We start from the raw sequence: 23536 nt of genomic DNA on the forward strand, positions 1-23536 counted from the left end.
ATTACAGCTGTAATAAATCTTCTCCACTTACCATCACCTCGAAAATTCCTTTCCCTTTAGCTAGTAATAACTTAGAGTAGTGGAACAACTGGTTAATTTATACTACTGGTAGAGAAAGAAAAGCCTTTTTCACAAGGAGTAATGCCCTAAATTATTAGGTTATGGTGAAACTGTCAATCACCTGAGAAGCTCCACAGGAAAGGCTTGTTTTGTCAATGGATTCACGGGTATTTTTAAATGGGTTTAAATGAACCTGTCATGCTACAAATTTCGTTTTCAGATTCCATTTTGAAATAAAAGAAGCTATAGGATTTCATTTCATCTGTGATTACTCCAATTCTTTCTTTTAGGATCCTTCATTTGATCAAATCATTTCTAAACTTCAAAATTCTTTCTCTAAAACTGAACCATTTCACCCTTTTTCTTAACATTTTTCGGCAATGTACACCACCCTTACATTGTTGCCTCTAGATTAATTTTTCTCCAAAAACAAAGGCACCTCCTCGGGGTCCTTACTCGTATTATCAGTTTTGCCAGTCTGTTTTGCTCCTAAGTATATACTCTTTCAAATGACTCTTTCCATAAGAAGTAAACTCGCTGTAGACGTCAGTCAAGCCCTTAGCACCATTGCACAAATTAAATCCCCTCGGGCACAATCCATTCAGCAGAGGAATCATGTCTATATCCTCCACGGATAACTCGGTGACTATCAAATGGAACTATGTTTGCTTTAATGGTATACGTCTTTGCAACTCCTAGGAACTCGGTCTCCGAGCAATTGGTTTTCGGTTCTGAACATCCCACCTATGCTGTTAATCTCCCAGTCCTTCTATGTATTTAGTTGTGTACCTTTTAACACATCTCGGGATGAATTGGTCACAACCTTTTTACGACTAAGTTCATTTAGAGTTAGTCTTAAAAGGACTGCATTACCGGAGACGTCTTTACCCTTCAATTACCAAAGCATCTTTCCTTGAAACTTTACAACTCGCTTTTTGCTTGACACAACGGGTGTAAACAATTTTGACTTTTAGCAACTTCTTCGCTTAAAAAGTAAGAACTTCGTTAGCAGGGCGTACTCAATTGTACCCGAAGCTGTGTACCAGCCAGTAATCATTGTGTCAGTGATTCTCTTCCTCGGGAGAGCGTGATCAGACATGCGTAAAAATGGGCAACCAATCAGTGCCGTAGAAACCATAATCCGAGGAAGGTAGGATGGTCTATTTTTATCCCACAAAATTAAATTAGGTCATTTTTGAGTTGATTTAGTGTCCTAAACTTGTGCCATTATCAAAAGATGTGCCCTTCTAGACGGTATTTTATTTTAAATAATGCATGAGTGGACATTTCATCCTAAAAGATTTGATCTAGTCTCAATGTACCCAAAACACTTTAAAATGTATCGTGAGTTTATCAAAAATTGATGCCATCAAGCGAGCAAACTTGGAACCACACGACTTCTACTTAACCCATCAGATCCCAATCTACTGATATGATCCCGAACCTGACTATAATTGAATGCACCTCACAGAGTTCAAAGGAACCGCCGGAGTGAACATGAATTTTAATGTATTTTCTCCGAATTTTTAATATAATTTTGCAAATTATGGAATGGGTGACAACATACTTTGTTAACGGGGAACTGAAACTCCTGCCCATATATCAGACTCTTAAGCTTTTTAAATCGAAGATACACCGTGCTACTCTGGCACCAGTGTCTGCAGGCACATTTATACGGTTGATTCTCACCAGAAACTCGATCAAAAGTGAACTTGCTTATTTTTGCCTAACCATAAAAAAGATTTTGTCATTTACCCTGCTCAAGTGTACTATGGAAATGGGTTCAAGCTATAACAATGCTGAGAGGAAAACGCTGCTGCTGAAGATACCTGTAAGTGATATAGAAAAGGTCATGCATTCTAATTGAGCAACTACCTGCCAGAAGGGAATAATGAATGCTGATAACTCTTAAGGACAAAAAATTGCATTATGGTGGGAATGGTCCCTGTTATTCCATTACGTCTCCATTCTATAATATCTCCTCAGTGTGAAAGCGGTTGACAGGAAGTGTTACTTAAGAAAGAACCAAAAATTTCGATTTAAATTAAACTAGAAATCGCAAATGAAAAAGTTTTATTTATTTGATGGGGGATTTCTCCGTGAAGCGAACATGCTTACTACAGAGTTCTAGATAGGACTTAGGAGTATTCCTGAAGCTATCTGTCAAAATTCTTCAATTTTCAATGCATATTTTGCGAATAAAATTACTTACTTACTATAGTGAATACTAAATGGAAAACATCAGCATAGCCCGAATCTTCAAAACAATAAGTTTTTACGGTGAAAGTGGGTTCTAGGCACCACTTCCTTGGCCTTCTGCTAGTAGCAGCATTTATCATAAGAGTTTCAGATTCCTTCGCTCATTTGACTTTTGGAACTCGCGTTCTTATCATATGATCATTCGTCTTATATACTCAAGGATTTTCTCTGCATCCGGACTTTTGCACTCTTCAGTTGTCGCTACTTGAGCAATTGAGCGCTTCTGCGTTGATTTATGCGACGTTTATGTTTCACAAAGGAGCCAAAACTGAACTCATTGGGGTTACCCTTAACCTCCATTGAAGTAGGAGAGTTGGGAAGATCATAAGAAATTTTTAGATGCACGCGTATCAAGATCGTATTTTAAAAATAACCGTGATTAATTACACTGTCTATACTACTGTGATGTCATAACTTCTCAGTATCCCCTCTCTGTAGGTAAATGTTACACCCTCTTCTATGTTGATCTGCATTTTCACCTCATCACGACTGACTTGCAGCTCTACATTGATTTCTTTGTTTAAAGAAACATACATGCTGTGGATGACTACATCGCTACAGACTAACCGCATAAGGGATGTAACACTGGCGAGTTTTGGCAAGCGCTCTCCACGGAGAGCATAATGCTAGCGTAATCGGATTTTAGTACAGCGAAAGCGATTTTAGGGATGACTACTGTGGGCAAGTGAATATACAGACTGAGGTCAGTCTGAGGACACAAAATTCCATCCTCAATGCGAAGTTTGAGAATGGCAACTAAATCCATTGCAGATGTTATCACCAATAAACAAGATGGAAGATCTCTTATTATGTAAACTGACGGCATTAAGCTAAATCCTTTCGCATGGCTGATTACAAAACATGATGGTTTCTTGAGGTCAAAACAGGAGACCGATCTCGAAGAAGAAGGTATTTGGCTAATGGCTGTTTTTGTTTATATACATAACTTAGTCTCCATGCTTCTCTTAACAATATTGTGACGGTGTCTAGTTGACTCAAAGTATTCAGACAAAGACAACTGTTATCAGGGTGTCAGAGATGACTTGAGATGCTTCATACCGTCTGATCGCATAATAGGGGTGCTTTGAACCAGTGTCCCACAATAACGCAAAATTACTACTAGAAGTTGAGGGGAAAATTAGCTTGATCTAGTTAACTGCATTTAAAAAAGAAGGCTTTATTCACCCAATATTCCCAATGTTCAACAGTTCATCTCATTCTATCCTGTATGTGAGATAGCACCTTTTTTGTTTAATTAAACCTTTGAGCGCTTTTATTTGATTGTCATTGAACAGTTTCAACTAATACCGTCTCAAGGACAAAGGATGGGTAGGATTTAAAGTACATTTTTATTAAAATGGATTCGTAGATTTTTCATACCTAAGACTGGGAGTTTACCTTAAGGTTTACTCATTCGATTTCAAGACATGTGAAACCTATAAGGTGCTTTTGGAAAATTAATTCTGAACTTGATTGAGTTCTTCTAATTACACATTAGTAAAGTAGTATAACCCTGAGGTATAAAATGACGGTATAAACCAGCTTCGCTTCATTGCTAGACCCTAGGAACTAAAAAATATCATTTCCATGAAAGTTGTGTCTGTCCTAACAATGTTCTTATCCGCATATTTAGCTTCCTTAGTTATTCCCTTGAAAGCGGATTAATTATGACAGCCGCGTCTCGATCGCTTTCCTGCGGGCGAAGAAAACAATACATCATCTTCCCCGGTGCAATATCATTAGGGATTCCACGATGTTTCACTACAAAAACAGATGAAATGTGATATATTGCGATTTTCATATGAGATTATTTTCAATACCAGGACCGAGTAACCCTAAGAATCTCATGTAAAACAATTATAAGCTGGTAAAGCGACTTGTAGAGACCATGCTTTTCATTTCTACCCATTGTTACCCTTTCGATGTAAAAAAGTTGCTTAAAACGTATTCAGCTGGGAAAGCCTTCGATTCTGGGAATGATAAAAATGAATGAATAAATAAAAGCTTTCACTATTCTCTTCCCGTAAATGCTGCCTTGTTTCATACTTCACTTCACTTGACCAACAGAAGTATTGCAATGTTTACTAACTTTATACTTTTGTGTGCTTCAAGTGCTGTTCACCTTCAAGAACCGTTTCCAGTTCTTCACCCACTTGCCCTGCGTCAGCTGAAGTCACATTCAGGGGTAACTTTATGGCCAAATACCTTCACAGGTGCTCTTTTTGCCCTCGTAAACTAATCTTGTTTGCAAGTCTTATCCGCTCCTTATGTCATTTAGCAAAAATGAAGCAATTTTAGTTTCACTTGACACTGGAAATATATGCTTAGGGGAAATCATTCTGCTGATCAAGTAATTCCATCAAGAAGTACAAATAAATGTGGGTTTGGCTCCGCAAAATACTCCACTTTAAAAGCTAGATAGTTTATGAAGTGTGTGAAATGCCAAGTTAAATGCAAAACCCAAAACTTTGCGGATAGTGTAAACCACCATCGCTATGGACTGACTACCCTGACGGTAGTTCCACACGAATATGGGTTTTCAGTATCATTCAAATTGCCCCTGAGTATCAAAAATACAGACTTTGTGGGTGCTAAATTTGCCAAATAGATTGTTTTAACAAGGCAGATATGAATGATTTCCTTCAAGGTGGTCGAAAAGATTGGAAGAGCCCTATGCAATGCTACTTCATGAATTATAGATGCTTGTAAAATACCTGCGATTTTTTATTTGTGTGGGTAGACAAGCATCAGTCTATCGGTGCGGTGTCCCTTATTTTCTTCCACTTTTTAGCATACCCTCATCAACAAAGCTGTTTTGACCTAAGGGACGTGATTCCCTTTCCGCAACTACATCATTATCCTTTCTTTTCTCCCCAAGCGATACTTCTTCAAGTGGTAATTAATACCTTTTTTTGATAATACCATTCGACAATTGCGTGATCACATGGCAAGTGGAATGGTCAGTTGGTTCTGGGATGAATGTCTGATTAAAGCAGAGGTGGCTATGCTCAAGCCATTTAATGCAACAGAAGAAGTGTTTTTTTAAATGTACTTCAATGTCTGTTGGAGTCGTCTTGGAAGGGATTACGGATTGTGATGACAGCCATTTCAACAAACAAATTATTTTAGCTTTGTGTAACTGTTTGATTTTCATTATGAAATTTCCATAAACTTGCAAATTATTCTTTGTTAATTTATGCTGTCATAGCAACACTAGTAGAATTAACCTAATATTTTTACTTTCGGCAGGCATGTAGATCTCTATCTACCGGAACCAACCTTAAATGTTTCTCAAGCACTCATTAGTGTATTCACCGAAATTGCTTTCAATGAAATTATATGCTTCAAAGCAGGAATTAAACAAATGACAGCTTTTGGGGGCTTTTTACAGCCTCTCTAGTGTGCACTTTTGCAGAAGCCTACAAATCTTAACTATCTCGAGCAATCTGTCGAAACTTTTCTATATTTCATGACGCAGTAAAAATTCCCTGACTTGTCCCATTGTGGCCTCTCATCCACGATGCGTCAAGGATTGGTGCTGCCACAATCGGCAAACTTTGCGCGTCAGTTTAACTGCCTACAGACATTGGTCATTAAGGGACCATGATGTGCCAATTCTTTGAGCAGACTTTGCTTTTATTAATCAGTATTTCATCGAGCAAATGTTGCTATGTCAACGGAATTTGTCTGAATAATAGCGCCACCTATTTCACGCATGACTGTTCGGGTTTTTCACTTCTGCAATGATTATCAAATCAGGGTTATAAATCACGGAATGTAGTGTTTGGAGCATGACGTTTGATTTCATGAAATGTTCCCTCAGCAGTCGATTTTTGTCGCTGAGCAAGACCCAGCCCACACTTTCAGTCGGAATAGAGACGATGGTCACTTATGGTAACTGCGCAGCTATGCACAGTTCATTTTAGCCACAGAGAGAATGTTCTGTTAAATGACATTAAAATGCCTGCAGATTTCCGGTGCAGTGAGGCAAAACGGAATAAAGCTGGACGCAACTTTTTTTTCGTCTTTCAAGCCCCGAGATGCAGGAACATGTACGCAAATGGGGATAGAGGAAATAAAAACACACACATCAATGCCGCCGTTTGCATACTAAATTTTTTGAACAAAAATCCGAAATTTTTATTTTCCAACAATTTCGGCGCATTTTTCTTTACACAGGGAAAATAAATGAGCCTTCTCATTTTTACATTTAAACTGGCAGCTCCTTCATCGTTTGAATGATACGCACATGGTAGTGTCGGACTCGAAGCAAGAATTCTTGCAATTGTCAACAAAGAACGTGATGTGCTAGTGCCCCTAGATTCACGTATTTTCTTCAAGTTTTAGTAAAAAGCTACTTTTTAACAGTTAAAACATTGGTTTTTTTCATGAGAAGTGATTAAGAAGCTCAGCATTCTTGGAAAATGTCCACTCTGGTCTAGAACTACTGAAGACTTAAAAAGAGGGTTATCTCAGTCTTCTAAAACATCTTCCTCAGCTTACAAGTTAAGGGTTCAAGTGGCCTGAATTTAGTATGGCTGTACCCGTAAACGCGGTGACCGCAGTTGAATGAGCACTACTTGAGGGCAAAATCTCCCAAGGGGAAAAGCAAGCCGTGTCCACCTTGTGCCCCGTGCAATTAATTCAGTCCGCAGTGCAGGCAGTTTTGTGTCCTGAAGTCAGTTTGTGCATCGGACTTGACGACAGGCTAAAATTAAATTTACTACTCATTTTCATTGGCGTCTAGCAGATCAAATGTCATATTGATGAAGGTGAATCAGTAATACTTAATCCACGCTCCAAAGATCGACTTCATGTTAATAGCCTCTTTCCGATCAGGGGGAACACAGTAGAAAAAAACGGCTTTTAAAACATCATAACGTGGTATAAAATTTTGCAAAGAAAATATGGCAGTTAAACCGAAAACTTTGCAGCTCCTACAGTATTCACGGTAAGCCTAAAACTAAGCACTTCCCTTTGTTGAGAAGGAAATCTTTTTTTCATGCACAAAGGAAGTAGTAAATACTGAAACATGACTGGTGGTTCGGTGAATAAAAGAGCAGAAGTGGACTGCATTCTCTTATCACAAGGACACTTAACTTTTATTACAAAAACCATAATAAAATTGAAATAGACCAAAAAGTTTCTAGCTCAATCCTAATTTTGTTCTTGTGATTTTGGAAATATTTGGGATTTATTTTAAAAACAATTTACCCAAACTGGGCACTGTTTGCTATTAGCAATGCTAGAAAACCTAGCAGGACTTACAGTATATGCCTCCTGAAGGAATTAATTTCCTGCTTTAAAATGCGAGAATGATTTGCCGTAAGTTGTCAGAACAGCAGCACACATGTATCAATTGTTACTCTAGACAAGCTGATACCTTTCATTGTCCCCCATTCAAAGACTGCAGGAGAAAACACCTTCACCATTTCCGAAAGAGCAACCTTTCAGTTTGAGCTATCTCTAAAAGGCATGTCAAATCACCAATACGACGTCAAATTCACCGCCAAAATGGTGTCTTTACAGAAATGTCACTTTAGAGCGAAATAATGTATGGGAGTTCGGCTACACTCATGCTACACGCATTACAACAGCAGGGAAGCAAGAACGTACGGCTCGGGTTTGCGACATTGAGAACGAAGAAGAGAGGGATTCACTTCATCAATCACATTTTTGAGTTAGTGTTGGTAGTAGTAGTGGTGTTAGTGGTGACGCAGTAGGTGTGAAATGGCAAAGAAGTATCAGATTGATCATCATTGTCCTTCCCGTCATCTTCCTCTCACCTGTGCTGAGTGCTGCTTATGTACACAGTGTAGGGTTGCTGTAAGCCAGATAACAGTGGTATTGGTGGTGGCACTAGTAGACGGATTGGTCTGGATGTTGCTTAAATGAGTGCCTCCTCGAGAGTATCTGTGGTGGATTTCTGATGAACCACAGAGGCTCTCTGCGGCGGCGGTGGTGGAAGATCCTCGCTGTGTAGTGTGCCTTCGCTTGGTGGATGGCCCGCTGAGGAGAGATTGGAGGTATAGGCCTGGTGGAAGAGGCTCAAAAGATCTATGGGCAGAGGGAAAATAATTGTCGAGTTCTTCTCATCGGAGATACTGGAGAGGGTCTGTAGATAGCGCAGCTGCAGCGCAATTGGACATTCGCCAATCTCCATAGCTGCTGCCTTCAAAGCAACTGAGGCTCTTTGTTCACCTTCTGCGGCGATCACTTTAGCCTTTGCTTCTCGGGCTGCCTCGGCTTCAGCCGCCATAGCGCGTTGAAGCTGGATGGGCAGACGGACGTCCTTAATATCCACGCGTTCGACTTTTACACCCCATGTTTCTGTTGCAGTGTCTAGACAGTCCTGCATCAAATGCGCGATCTGTTCTCGTGCCGTCAGTAGTTGGTACAAATCGACGGTACCTAAAACATTCCGCAACGTAGTTTGGGCCAGGAGACGCGTGGAACGATTCGCATCCTCTACGTTGACTACAGACATTACAGGATCAAAAATCCTGTAGTAGACAACAGCATCTACTGCCACTGTCACAGAATCTTTGGTGAGAACTTCCTGTGTAGGCACGTTGAATGTGAACGTGCGCAAATCGATGGTCTTGACATTATCCAGACAGGGGAGAATGAACACTAGACCTGGTCCCTTGGGGATCTCGGAGACAAGTCGACCCAAACGAAACACCACAGCGCGCTCGTATTGGGCAATCACCTTAAGACACATCACCAGAGAGAAGGGGAGTGTCACGAGCACAGCAAAGTAGGCGAGAATGCGGATAGCGGCTTCACATCCAAACATGCCTTTATTTCCTTGTCTCTGTTTGGAGGGATTGCTGCTAGATCCGCCGCCAGGATTGTTTCCCTTACTGCCCAGACGTTCTGGAACGAGAGAGAAGCCCCGAGCTATCTGAGGCATTTGAGGAACCCGTAATTGGGCCTCTTCTCCCCCGCCTCCTCCTTCGCCATTTCCTCCCCCTCCAGACCCACCTCCCCTATTGGCAGGGTCGGAGGCAAAAGACACAGAGGGCATGCCGATTTCTTTGAACAGGTCTTCTGGATCCTCGTCAGTAGACAGTGAGATGTATGGCGGCGCACTGGGTTCTACCTCAACGTAGGGTGGAGGAGGTGAATTTTGTGGCAGCCGAGGCGTTTTTGTGTGGTTCGGGAGCCGCTGTCGATTGTGAGGGGTTGGCGAGTGTTGGGCGTGGAGGTTGGACTTGCTGGCTACGCTGGAACGAATCAGCCTGATGCCGTGTTACCGTGTGCGGTGGAATTGCCGTGGTTAATTAGCCAAACTTAATTCCCAGGCGCAGCCTCGAAACAGCGCATGCATATTATCCCGGCAAAATTATGCCTGTACGTGTGTGTACGTACACGACCACGCAAAGGGGAGGAAGCGAATGCCGCGCACGCACCCGCACACATACGTACGCACGCGCGAACACGCACGAACAGGTAAGAGCAGCAGAGGCTGTGCAGAGTGGACAGACAGGCCGGGAATCGATTCGTTGCCAGAGCGAGAGCCAATCAAGTGGCGAGGCTGTTCGTCACTCATACGCGCGCGGCATCAAATTCGTGTGTAGATGCGTGTGCCGTTGGATGACATCTTTGTAGACCCAGTTGAATGTGGGCATGATTGGGTTTCGATGGTATTCTGGTCTCTACGGCGGTAATCAAACTCTACCATGTCTACTCACTTTTGCCCTCGTCAAACCGGCACGCCTACGGGTCATTTTCACAATCAATGCCAACTTTAGCACACGGCTTTGATCGTGACTAATAGGGAAATTTCGTGACTAGTAGGCTATTTTTCGCTAGACGTTTAATTAGAAATGCAAGTGATAAAAATATCACAAGATGGTAGCTAATCAACCGGTTGGATCAGTTTTCGAATTAAATCACTTGGAGTAAAGGGAATTCCCCCTGTGGCGGTAGACTGAGCGCAGAACAGCAAAATCACTGGAGCATTAGTGGCGTTTTTCATCTAATTTTCAGGTTAAAATTTGTCGTAAATAAATGCGGGAGCTTTGAGTATGTTGGTGAGTCACCGTGTTGAGGATAATGACTTGCGAAGGACAGAGGCAATTTGAGATGGAAAATTACACCACAAGTGGAGTTCGGCTGTAGAGGTTACAAAGTGCCTGCGCGACCCAAATTCAAAGTGGTTTGGGCCACTTTCAAAGGCAGCCTCAAGAATACAGGTAACCTCGATGATGATTTGCCTTTCATCGGTAGTTTTAGTTGCATAGGGAAGGGAAGGCTGGAAATGTCGACGCATTGCATCAGTCTACACTCCCTTTTGATTTACTTTCATGGCCAATATACAGTTTTTATACTTTATTAGTTATAGTCCACATGTCATATTCCGAAATTAAAATGTCAGCGAATTTAAAGTTGTTGATTATGTGTTAGTAAAGTTCATCCACTCCGTTTTGGAAGAGGTCTACTAAAAGTACAAATCTAGAGATGTCCACTTTTGATTTCTTCACAAAACTAAGATTGCTTGAAGTGGGTTGGTCATAAAAATTGATAAGATTTATTTTCATGACTAAAGTAATTGAATCACATTTGTTCCACACCAAAAATGGTGTTCTTACGCATCAGAGCTCCAATTGGGGGTGATGGTTTTTTTAACCAGTTGACAGTCTAACATTCAAAAAAGATAGTCACTCGTATTTAGACGAGAGTGAGTTCACTATAGATAAGAACGAAATCAAAAAGTGCGGGAAAATAGGTTGTTATTTTATCAACTGTTACCTAAAATATGGCCGTAATGACTTTGGCGAAATTATCTCATCTTCGTGAATTTGGCATTACCTGATTGAAATCGTCTATATTTGACGATTGGATTCGGTAGGCGATTAATCAGGACGTCGGAGTACCATTTCAAGATTTCTAAATATTTCTAAAATGATTAAGATAATGTCTTTAATGTAAAACACTTTGGATCCCACATTCCTCCGGCCCACGAAAAACATATTTCTTTAGTGATAGCCAGGCTTCTCTCATGGTCCGTTGACCCATATATCAGCGTCCCACATACAAACAACGTCAACTACATTCTTGGGGTAGAAGCACTAATGGCCACTTTTATAGGAGTGTATTTCAACAAAACGTGGCTCTATTTCCACCTCTGCAGTCCTCCAAAATAGCACAATCACTATATTCCATAACATTTGCAAACTACTTTTCCTTCTCTCACCGTAAAACGACTTGTCAAAATTAGACATTTTAACACACTTTGTTTGCATTGGTAGTGTCATTAAACCGTTGAGTAGTTAAAATTATAACCTGATCTAACAGTGGAAGTCTTTGGACTAGACGCCAACTGTGATTTATTCACCAGCTACTATCCTCTTCTCTAACTCCACTCTTCGTTTGCGGTAGTGGTGCTGGGCTAAGGTTATTTTATATCTTTGCATAACTGCATCGTTTTACAGGAGCAAATCCCTCTCACTGCTAAAGTTAATTACACACTTCCCCAATTCCGACTGAAGAATACGCTGCGCCTGTGTAGGTGGAATTTTTAATTTAATCTCAAAGACGGTTGAATGCTCCACCCCATTTCCTTCCCAGTCTCCTTTTTATTTCCCTTCATTACTCTATTTTATGTTGAGGAGCAAATGCTCAACCTATACTCACATATTACCCGTTTTTTATACAAATGGAAAAATGTTGTCTGCGAATAAGGTTTTGTAAATCATCTTCTGTCGTTGTGCTTCGGCTTCGCCAACCAGCCTTTCTGTGCATTGATGATAAATCAAACTCCCTACAGGTGCGACTTGTTACGATTTTAGGGAGGACTTGAGGCTCGACAGCATGGTGCAGGAGGAATGAATTGACACCAGTAACTCGAAGTAGTAGATTTAAACAGTTTCATGGATATTATCGTGTTCTGGTAACCATCCGCAACCTGATTAATAACAATCGTTGAACTGATTACCCATTTTATGGTTATTTAGATCTATACTTTTAGCCATCTTATAAGACTTTCAAATTGCAGAAAAAGACGATGTGTTTGTGAAGCTCATGGAAATAAATATTGTTTAAAACACCAGTGATTACTAAAGAACACTTCCCCAAAACTCACTTATTCATTTTATGTGCTTATTCCCTTTAATTTTTTCTAAAGTAACTTGTGATGAATTTTATATTAATGTAGTGCCCAGAGACTTCCTCAAAATCGAAAGAAGGCTACTACTATGCCAGAATACATGTAATTGACCTATAGAAGGGTTGGAGGGCTACGGGTATGGTCCAGAGACCATACGGCTGAGCAGAAGTATAATGGCCGCGTACTTCAGTGGCTGCCGAATCAAAACGAAGCATGAAGTAAATGCTCAAAGTATTGCATAGCCACTCGCCTTTAGATTGTCGACACTTCCCATGATCAACCACCTGAGTTAGCCATCGCACCGTATTCGGTAAAATAATAAAACTATCCACGATTTCAAAGCCCCAGTCAACTACAATTGGGACAATATCCGACTGCAGCGTCACTGTTCCCTCTTGACAATTCCACTGGACCTGGCGTTCCGTCCTGCTAGAGAACTGTAATGGGCGGAGGGCAAATGTGCAGACCATCGCGTGAACTCATCGCTAGTTGAGAGAATACTGGGTTTACAATAGTTTCATAAGTATAAATTCTCGCGTCTATTCCTCCTTACCACATCATTCTCACTTCAGTTCTGTTCAACCATATCTATCTGGATAGCAGAGAGGTGGAGGTGACAATTTCATACAGGTAGCATAGACTACTTCGTAATACACTTTCCAGTTCTACTACTAGTATCGCTTCAGTTATAAATGGCATTCCTAAAGAATACAAGAATGGGTTAGCTGCCGGAGGTTGACATCATTTTAACCCCTCTGTTAGGGGTAGCTGCATATTCTCCTATCTTTCATGTTAGGACTTGCCCCTTGTTAACAGAAATCGCTGCTACCGATGTAGCACCCCAAGTCTCCTGAAGGCGAAGGAATTCATGAAACAATACCAGCACAATTATCATTGACAAACAGAAATTCTAGGTACTGCCGATGCGGTTCAGAGGCTATACCACCTTAAGCGCCAGTTTATTCAAAATGAAATGTTAAATAAATAATTAGTGCTAAATCAAGACAGTTAAGATTGCAAATAACTGTCTTTTACCGTTTCATAATCCACGTAGATATCTTTCTTCCAAAGTATCGCCAAGATTTTGGGACACAACAAAAAAGTTTAACTTCAGTCGTTTGAAGTTCACTTTAGAGCGTTAGACTACTCGAAAGGATGAAAATGGCAGTCAGTAAGAATTACACTTAGTGGAGGTAATCCCCTCTGCTGCTCGTCAACCGGAAATTCTTCAACGTCGAATATTATGCGTGAACATTTTATTCATTTCTTTATAAGCATTATTCAATTACCGCCAGTTTCGTGTTAATAATTCAATTTAGCTGAAGCACTTTTCTGATATTTGCTCATTTGACCACTTTCTTAATATAATCTCAGGCATGTTCTAGTAGTTTATAAAAGCCATTTTCGATAATAAGCCAAGAAAATAAATTTTAGTTTCTTTAAAAAGGATTTATTGCCCAAGTGCATGCCATGAGAATGTCAGAAAGAACTATTTTATTCTTGTCGAATCAAATTTGTGATGCCTCCTGGCTGAGATTAAAGGGGTATCTGCTCTTTTTCCCACTCATATCATATAACCCACAGCTTGATGTTGGTGACACCAGTGCAATTCATGGTCAGCACCACTGCAAGGGTTAATGCCAAATGATGCCATTTTGTGAAAGGTGACCATACATCGGAAATTAAGCATTGATTTGGAAACATGAAGTCCACATTTAGCTCTACTTCTTCCTGCCCTCCTGGTATTCTTTGTATGAATTCAAACATGATCATTAGGTATTAAGCGATCGGTTTAGGAGGCAATACATTTGGTAATTTGCTCCGATCATTGCAGGATAAATTTGTAAATTATGATATGGTCCATTGCCATTTCATTTTTAAGCAAGCTTCCTGGAATCATTTATGAGATTAGACTATTTTTAGCACTTTCTTAAATATGGTTTTCGTCGAGAGATCTAAGTAGTATGTTTATCTACTTATCAGTTTTATAGATATCAGGCCGTGACGACCATTTCACTTAGTTTAACGTCAGATTAGACTTTCTGTGCTGTTGTAGCAGAGAGTGGCTTAAAGCCAAAATCTCATAGTATCTTCAAAGAGAACTCATATGCCACATCAAATTGGTGACCTGATGATCCTAGGAGTAGTATTGGCGAGGTGGGCTAAACGATTAGCTGGACGCTGCTTATATGTCTTGAAACGCATCTCCAAGAGCGGACGAGTTAATAGTAAAGAGATTTTGGTGACTTTTGATGAAGCCATAAGTTATATACGTATAGAAGACTGTGAACGCTGACAGCAACACGATGACGGAACCGCGAGAAGGAAGGAGACCCACTGGTTAAGTATAAGTAAATTGGTTGAGAAGGATAATCGTCGCAAATGTTATCATTTATATGCACCAAATTATGTTAATTTTTGTGTTCTCTATCCAAAAAGGCTCCCTTGAGACAGGTTTAGGCTTTCATTATAGGCACTGGATAGCGATAAAAAATTTGCGGTCTTTCTTATTTAATTATGCGATAAAAAATGGTGTCATCTTTAGATCTGTGGGAACTGATGTAAGTCAAACCTAGATATAGCTGTTGTTCTACGGCAATTCTTTTATCAGTTTTCATTCTAAGCTATCCAAATTATCGCTACACAACTTTGTTTTGCATTCGAGACGCACCTTAGAATTTTCTCCTCCAAGGTCCTCCGCCATTTGCAATTAAACTTATTGGCATAGGGCTTCCACAAGTTGGATGACTGCAACAAACTGTCTGCTTTAGAAAACTGCCATTTTTGGAATCATTTTGATTTTGTTGAGAGTCGCTTTCCCAAGAAAGGGATAAAAATAACGAACTCGGCTAGCTGGTAGCCAGAAAGTCAGCTAGCTCTGATCCAACGTATCCAACATTCCTCGAATTACGCCAAGTTGGAAGTAATAAACGTAGCCTTTTTAAAAATGAAAATATTAATAAACATTTTGTCACACCACATATGCACGTAAAAACCCGTTTTTCTCACTGCAGCAGGCCAGAGTATTTGGCCTCTAGTAATAAGAAGCCTCCCATAATGCGCTTTCTCGGTGAGAATGAGGACATTCCTTGTAGTTTTTTTTCATTTTCTCGAGATTAGCAATCATACATGTTTAAGACCACATCCTCTAGAAAACATGAGTAAGGAAAAGTTGGCACGCACATATTTTCGGACTAAGTAATTTTAGTAGAGGAATATGCCATTGTAATTTGATCATGTAGGCAGTGTTTCTTGAAATCGTACTTTCAAAGTTTTTGAAATATTGTTTCCTAAGTCGTTATTTCAAAAAAAAACAAGTTTTTATTTAAAAAATGTCAAAATATGTACAAATTGATGGATGGATGTTTCCAACGCGAAGGGTAATTTTATGCCTTAGTGGAAATCGGTCCCTTTCGGGTAATGGGAGAAGTCTTGGTAAAGAGACACATTTCGAGACCATAGTTGGAATTTTAACAATTTGCTACAAAAATAATTTACAAGGAAGCCTAAGGATTGCCACAATGATCATAAATCTAAATAGTTCGCAGGTTTGTAGAAGAAAATCGTAGCAGGAGGAAGAGCAACAACCGAATTACTGTTTGTTGAACGAATACTATCTGTCTTGATTTCGTATTAAGAAACAAGTAAAAAAAAAAAATAATGATTTACACAAACAGGCTCTTATTCGTTGTACATATTCCGCGGTTTCTTGTAGTCTCAACCCCAAAACCAGGGCACTAAATATTAAAATGTTTATACTACAACTTTTGCTGGAAATAGTAGAGAATATTAGATTATTTCCAACAAAAAAATGTACGAGTGTATTTTTTTCCAGAAATGGCTTACACAACATATCCCTCTTGGTTCCTTTAAAAAGGGAAGAGTTATGATTGGTTAGGTCAAGGAGATTATGTCAAGTAGATCGTCACTGCTGTGACCTAGCCGTACCCTTTACCTGTCTGCAACCTCCGGGTCAAGAGACTCCTTCAGTTGTATTGAGAGATCCAGGCAATATAATAACACCTTATTACTTTGCCTCCGGCTTCGATAGGCAATCAACAGGATTGGGAGTTACCATCGAATACCACAGGTAGTCTTTTGCAGAAGAAATAATTCAATGTAATCTTGCAAATTCAAAATGGAAAGTATGGGAGAGAAATTTAGATTATTGTAATAAGTTTAGTCACTCCTCATCTGCTATTAATCACGCATTTTCTGCTAATACTTCATTAGTTTTAGGCTCAAATGTAATCCCTAGAATGCTTTAGATGTTTGAAGCCAGCTAAACTTCGCCTAAAATAAAGTATTTTAACATCTTAAGCGTTCATTCAACGAGAGCTTTCTAAATGCTAGGATTAATTTATTTCAGTAGATGGACAGGACTTTTAAACGAATTAATGTCGCAAAGTTTTGAAACTTGTGTTGCCCTACTTATTAGTAATTCAGCCCGTTTAGTAAAATTATACCTTAGGTCACTCAGCTATTGATAAAAGTAGCGAAAAAAATGACCTATTTTATATAGAGCCCGTAGAGACACGCAAAACCCCTTAAAAAGCACAGATCAAAGTATCATTCTACTGGCACGGTACTCCCCTTTTTGGTCCCTACCACTTTCCTCCTATTTGTAACCTGACCTATTCACACCTCATAGGTGTGATTCAGGCTTCTGCAATTTACAAACCGAATTAAAGTCCCTTCCAATGATGGGTTCGAAAAAGGTTTTAAAATATTTGCTCAATGCAACCTGGAGGCGTGGTGTACAGCGTCAGAGCTAGCCATCCGAAAATGGTTTATAAAAATATGATTCCGATGAAAAAGACTTTGATTAGATTTGAGAAATATGTGTAGCCATTGTAAGTATTTTTCAAAACGACGCAGTTGCCAGTAATTGTATACCAAAAGTGATGAGACAGTTGGTTTACATCTACGCCGACTGGGAGGGAAAAGTCGGTTGTACAGCTACTGGGAGCTGATGGATAAATCAGTCACATTTAAATGCTAGAGAGCAACTTCTTTCGCTCCATTAAAACGCATCGTTTTAAGATTTTTAACTGAATGATAAGTGATGAGAATTGGTTTTTATAAGTTTTTAAGTTAAGCCATCCAGCCTACTATTGGTTATCTCTAATGCTCCAGTCACTGCCAACCCCCAAACTCCCAAGACACATACCCTCTTTTTATGCTTGGAGGCGTTGGTGCGACGGACTGTGCACTAAAAATTATAAATCAGCTGGAGGTCAATCCATAACTTTGATGGAGACTAATCCGCTCGACAAAGATGTATATGAAAAATATTTCCTTTGATAGCAGTCAGAACTAGTGAATTTGTTGGAAATCATGTAAGAATTTGGTCAAAATGCGAAACTCCATATCTAACATCGCATGTCATGGAGAATATCTATAATAGGATGTTTTCCTTTTAAGTGGGTGAGTATACCTTCTGATATTCAACCTGGTAACGTTGATCAACTCTACTTGACATCAGCTTTTGGCATTCACGTGATCACATGCCAAACGGAACAGTCAGATGGTTCCGAGACGAAAGGTAGATGAAATTTGAGGTAGCAAGTGATAGATTGTTCGATTACGTAGACTAAAGCTTTAATGAAGTAGAATTCATAGGTAGCTTTACCCTTGCTGGATGATAGTACTAGATTACATTTCTGGTTATTTATACTACTTAACTGCCTTACGAAATATTCTTTATTCAATTCTTGCTTTAGAAACTTTACTGTCCTTCAGAAGAATTGGGTTACCAAGACAATGATCGTTCCCCTTAGACTGAAGTTCTCGCCTATTCAAAGATAATCTTTAATTAAACGCCGGTCGACTATATTCGTGTCTTAAGCAGGGTAGACATGAATTAATAGCATCTCTTCACAAAGGAAGGTCTTTTAGTACTTAAAAGGGACCGAGAGGGGTGTTGTCGAAAGGAAAAAACAAGCTTTCCAACCTCCCTTTCCTCCATTTAGCCTGAAAAGTCTATTCAGCAGCTCCCCTAAAATGTAAAGGAAGTGCAAATAAACAATTCTGCATTATTTGTAGATAAAGAAATGATTGCCACTCATGAAGCTTATTCATGAGTGTATTTAAGTTTATGTGTGTTTGGTTGGTGATATTCTAGACACGTGTGATCGAAATGACATGTCGTTTTCACTGCAGTACTGTGATAAGAAATGTAACCTTACGTGCTTTAAAGAGGCACAGTTAAGAATAATTTATCACTAGCAAGAAAATATTACAAAGTAAATATGACTGATTCGTTTAAATCACTGTAATTCTCACTTTCTTCGGCAAACATTGAACGGAGCTTGTAAACAGAAAATTGAACAATAGGATCAACCGCAGAACACGATTAAAAAGATTACATGCTATAGAAGGAAAGAAATTTAGAAAGCAAAGAAATCTTAAGACGCGGCTCCTGCCTCCGTGTTGAACAGGCCTAATTGCATTGCATTTAGTCAATCTAGCGTTGTCTTGCAAGATGATTGGACACCTATTCCTGCTGGTCAGTCTCAGCTGCCAAATCAGCAGCTTCTTCTGCGCTCAATTACTAGTGACGGAATTGAGCAAGAAGAATTCGGGTGGCTGAATTCCAGAAAGTGTTGGATAATATGCATCGGAAACTGGAATACCAAACAGATATCCCAGAGTCCGGTGTAATCTATTAGGTGTAACCACCTCATGACTTACTGATTGTTCTTATTTAACGCTTGAGACTGCGTCCACGAAGTTGCATTGAACCCACTGGACTTATGTGGAAGCATCTTCAAAGTGACTGGAAACCTAAGGGTGTGGTTTTAGAAGATAATAACGCTTTTTCAATAATCAAATGAATACAATGGAAAAGGGGACATCTACTTATCACATATGATGAAAGCGAAATGAAGCTGGGGAAAAATTAAGCGCTACTTTAAAGCAAAAAGAATGTATTTTCACCCTTATGCCTTTCCTGAAGCTCATACAAAGGTATTGAGGCCAAAAAACCACACGCAATGATCGAAAATGCGCAGGCAAAAAAGTGTCAAGTTGTTGTTTCCTGTTGAAAATTTGAACATCTTTATATATTCCCTGTAAACCCTTTTGTAGCTGTGCCCACCTGTGCGAGATTCAAAACCCAAATTTGGCAGTTATTGGCTTTGATCGGCAATTTTTCTCCTGCGCCACGCCTTATGGCGGCATTAGAAAATTCTTTTAGTGCCTATTCGGCGAAGTATTCTGGTTAGTTATTTACAAACCGTTCAAAAACTGTTGAAGGACTCCGGAAAATATAAGCACGGCCTGTCTCCGTCTTCTTTCTAGCGTAAGAAATGGTAAGCAAGGCAGATTTAAAAATGAGTAGTTGCAATAAAACCTATCCCTCACAAAATCGAGGCTGTTTGTGCCATTATTTGGTATTCATCTCAAAATTCAGTCTTTTTATCAAAAAAGGCCTGCAAAAGTGAAGAAAATTTAGTGCCTTATGAAACAGGCAATAAATGTAGTTAGAGTGTCGAAGTGTCTTTATTAGAGTGAAGAAACTGCAGCACCTCCTTACAATACAATGGAGGGGAGTGCTCACGAAAAGATGTGCATACAATTTGGTGTAACTGTTGGTTACAAAGAGATCCTCTTTGGTTCCGCCCTAATAATTACCATTAATGGACTCCTATTGCAAAACGTGTAATTTAATGTTGGCTCCATTTTCTCTCATGAAGTTAAATAAACCCACTCCTTACAAACACGCCCTCTCTTCGATGCAATAAAGACACAACGTCTGCGAAAAACCCCAAAATTTCAAAAATTCTATTTGTCGAAGGCAATTTTTTGAATAAAACGTATAATTGCAGAGGGTTTGCGAAATGGGACCTCTTATTCCATTCGCACATCGCAGTGCCCCTCATTCCCCAAATTTCACAGTGATGTTTAGCAAACTTGGTTCTGCAAAGTTAGTTTTAGAATATATTAGTTCAAATAATATTTTAAAAAGAGGTTTATTAAGCAGACTATGACACACATTCTCGCCCTAAGTCACGCGAAAGCACCATTTAGTTTATGATATACCACAAAATTTTAAGACCGAATAAGGAGCTGTCGCTGTCTTTCCTCTTATTGCTTAAAACAAACTTAGCATTTAATTTGACTTGGAGTAAGCCTTTGTTCATCCTTAGAAAATTTCAAGCGAAAGAAATAAAAGGATAAGCTTCTTTTGTATCTATCTAAGGAACATCTAAAGCAGTAATGGTGCATAAACCCCTAGATTAGTTAAGTGCTTTTGTATTAAAGGCTAATTTTAAAATCGTGCGCCTGTTTCCGATTTTATGAGCAGGAAATGCTAGCTGAAAAATTGTTGAAGGTAATAAAGCCAAACAGAATAAATGGTTGATATTTATTTGCTGTTTAATTGGTGCAAACTGATTTGCATTTAAAACAAATGACCTTGGGGTGAATATGCAAGGCTTTTGCAAGGTTTTTTTAAAGAAAAATAATTCAAAGCCATTAGGCAGCCCATTTTTAAATTTTAGATAGACGAAATCGCACTTCTGACGTTAAAAAGCTCTAAATTTTACTTGAGCTGCTTCTATATGTTCACAGCTTTTCATCAAGTGTAAGTTGGCCCTCAGTAACCGTTAGGTATGACCACTTCAATATGGAGTGTTATAACAAATTACCACGTTGTTATAATCTGCGTCGCCAACTTTTATAACCTAGCGTTACTGTTTCATCTGCTCTAGATGCTTTCAAACTCTCAATCCGATCCGCTGCGGATGAAGGCTTAAGGCCAAATGCCTTCATTTATCAACGAACAAGGCAACTAACTAGCAGAGGCTGTCGGTGAATGGGTGAATCCACGTCTCCAACTGAGTCACTCGGCAGACCCGGTCATACCTACCTGTGGCGACTGATTGCCCATGGTCTTAGAAAGGTTTTTAAGGCATTTAAAGTGCAGCTAACACTATCTTAGCCAATCAGGAAGAGCGAAGCAAGAGAGAAGCGGATTCAGGAATGTTTGGGGAAATTGTCATGAAGGCGAAAACTTAGGGAACGTTCTCAAGGGGGGTGCAGATCGCCACTTTTTTGATTAACTTCGGTTGATGGAGATTACTAGTGGGAAAGTGCTCAAAAAGGCACTTTAAAAACATTAGTGCAAAAGTCCATTAAAGTAATTAACTTAAACTGTAAGTTGAAAGCAACCAAATCTACTCCCCCTTTTAGGTGAAAAATGTAAATAATGTGAGTTGGTTCAACCTAGTCCAAACGTAGTTGGGAGTATTTAGGAGAAGTTTTCATGCAAATGTGTTTTTATCAAACGCCATTACCTGTTATTCCCTGATGGCTTTAAAAAGTGGAATGAGCTGCGAATTGCAGGGCTGCGCTTAATTTTTTTTCTGAGGCATCGAACCGTTTGCTAAGTTTACACTAGCGTGTAAGTAGAGAGAAGGCAAAAGACTTGTGCCTTTAAAGTCTCTTAGGCTTGAGACAAATTAGGAACAGCAAGATTGACTTAAGATTTAGAATTGGCATGCTTAGATTTTACGTGATTCTGTATTAAGAATATTTGCAACAAAGGACAACCACATTACACAAACTCCCCTTCGAACTTACTAAGCCTCATCTAGACTTATCCAAATACAACTCAAAGTTTTAATAACTACTTCTTAACTCCTATTTTTGTAAATTGTTGTGGAAAGTTCCGTTAAAAGAAGAGGCCTTTTAATTTAAACTTCCAAGTTATCTTTTGAGTGAAGAGGTGTGAGTACAGGACGCCTTACAAAATCATGAAGATGTTATAAATGCAAAGTTTAGGCACATTTCAACTATGTGTATGTTAAACAATCGAAGATTTGCTGTATAAAGCCTACGAGGTCCAACAAAGGGGGACCCTTCACTTCCTTGCAAAGGCATAGTCTTACGTCGTCAAACTGGCTGACTGGGGTGAATGTCTAAAATGAATCTGAAAGTAAATGACATTTACCCGGATGGTGCAGCTAGATTCACTGTCTTTGGAAAGACGGTATAGCCAAAAGACTAATTAATTATTTATTAGAAAACAATTATTTATTGTTATTGTCAATTGTAATAATACCTTCTGAGGCTACATATATATTATTCGCCCAAGAACTACCTATTCCAATTTCGTAATTAGATGCTTCAAATATGTAAACGTTTTCTTTCTTCGTGTCTATACTTTCTCTACCAGCTTTAAATTGGTGCAAGAGTGGGATTTCCTTATCGTACCTGATGTCACAAATATGTGACATGCGTTCTTCATCAATTTCTTAAAACTGTTTTGATCGTAGTCTACCGCGGACAGATTGGATGGATTGAAAACGATTGACAAGAGACGTGTGCCGCCGCTAGTGTGTGGATAATGACGCTTTTTAGACGTTAGGTGGTAGGTGAATTTAGCAACCGGCTTCACAGCCGAACAGCAACATATCTGAACTTGTGTGGTCGGTTTACTTTTGAGCCCGTAGTAGTAGACGCGCTGATTAAATGGCGTCTTGAGTCACATTAGAGCTCCGATATTACTCTTAGAATTTCACAAGTTTTATGGTGTATATCTAACTTTTCTAACAAAAGCGCAAATTTGTTTTAACAAAATCCAAAAAAATATTGTTGGTTATTTTAAACGAAGGCTATATATTCTTAGCTTAAAATGGCCAACTCAAAGGGACTTGACATTCTACCGAACTGAAATGCTCTATCGGGAAGCACTTTTAGTGGGTAGTGCAGGGATGAGTTACCTTTCAGGAACTAAAATGTCTTTTTGAATAATTTAACTGAATAAACCCTCATTTATTACTTCCCGTAAGAGAGTAAAATTGTACATTCACAAAGTCTCTACCAAAAACAGATTTGAGGCGTCAAAGGGTATGAAATTGCATAAAAATAGTGTTTAAACTATGAAGCAAGCTCACTCGCATATTGAGTTTTGCGGTTTGTTAGTTAACCTACTGGAAAAGTCACACCAGTGTTGTGCATCGTATCATCTCTAGGGCGCAGTATCATCGATGGAATTGATTCTGTATTATTGTATAAGCCAAAAGAAATAACACTCTCACTATAATTGACCTGCCTCCACTCTTTGGATATCTCATTTTCCAACTTCCGGTCAAATAA

The 23536-nt window shown here is 39.3% G+C and overlaps 2 protein-coding genes across 2 annotated transcripts; one reads left to right on the plus strand and one right to left on the minus strand. All coding sequences in view use genetic code 11, as the record gives it.

Annotated features, from left to right (window-relative positions):
* Nucleotides 1-8206: 8206 nt before the first annotated feature.
* EGR_03959 (Mechanosensory protein 2) lies at nucleotides 8207-9349 on the minus strand (the record flags this gene model as incomplete). The annotated part of the gene is made up of 1 exon (XM_024493208.1): nucleotides 8207-9349. The coding sequence occupies one exon, from the start codon at nucleotides 9347-9349 to the stop codon at nucleotides 8207-8209; it is 1143 nt and encodes a 380-aa protein (XP_024352307.1).
* A 2634-nt stretch (nucleotides 9350-11983) lies between these two features.
* Nucleotides 11984-13555, plus strand: EGR_03960 (hypothetical protein; the record flags this gene model as incomplete). Its single annotated transcript, XM_024493209.1, has 3 exons — nucleotides 11984-12094; nucleotides 12282-12376; nucleotides 13426-13555. The coding sequence occupies 3 exons, from the start codon at nucleotides 11984-11986 to the stop codon at nucleotides 13553-13555; spliced, it is 336 nt and encodes a 111-aa protein (XP_024352308.1).
* Nucleotides 13556-23536: the final 9981 nt, after the last annotated feature.

The sequence above is a fragment of the Echinococcus granulosus genome (genome assembly GCF_000524195.1).
Source record: "Echinococcus granulosus chromosome Unknown EG_S00023, whole genome shotgun sequence".
Taxonomy (NCBI): Eukaryota; Metazoa; Platyhelminthes; class Cestoda; order Cyclophyllidea; family Taeniidae; genus Echinococcus; species Echinococcus granulosus.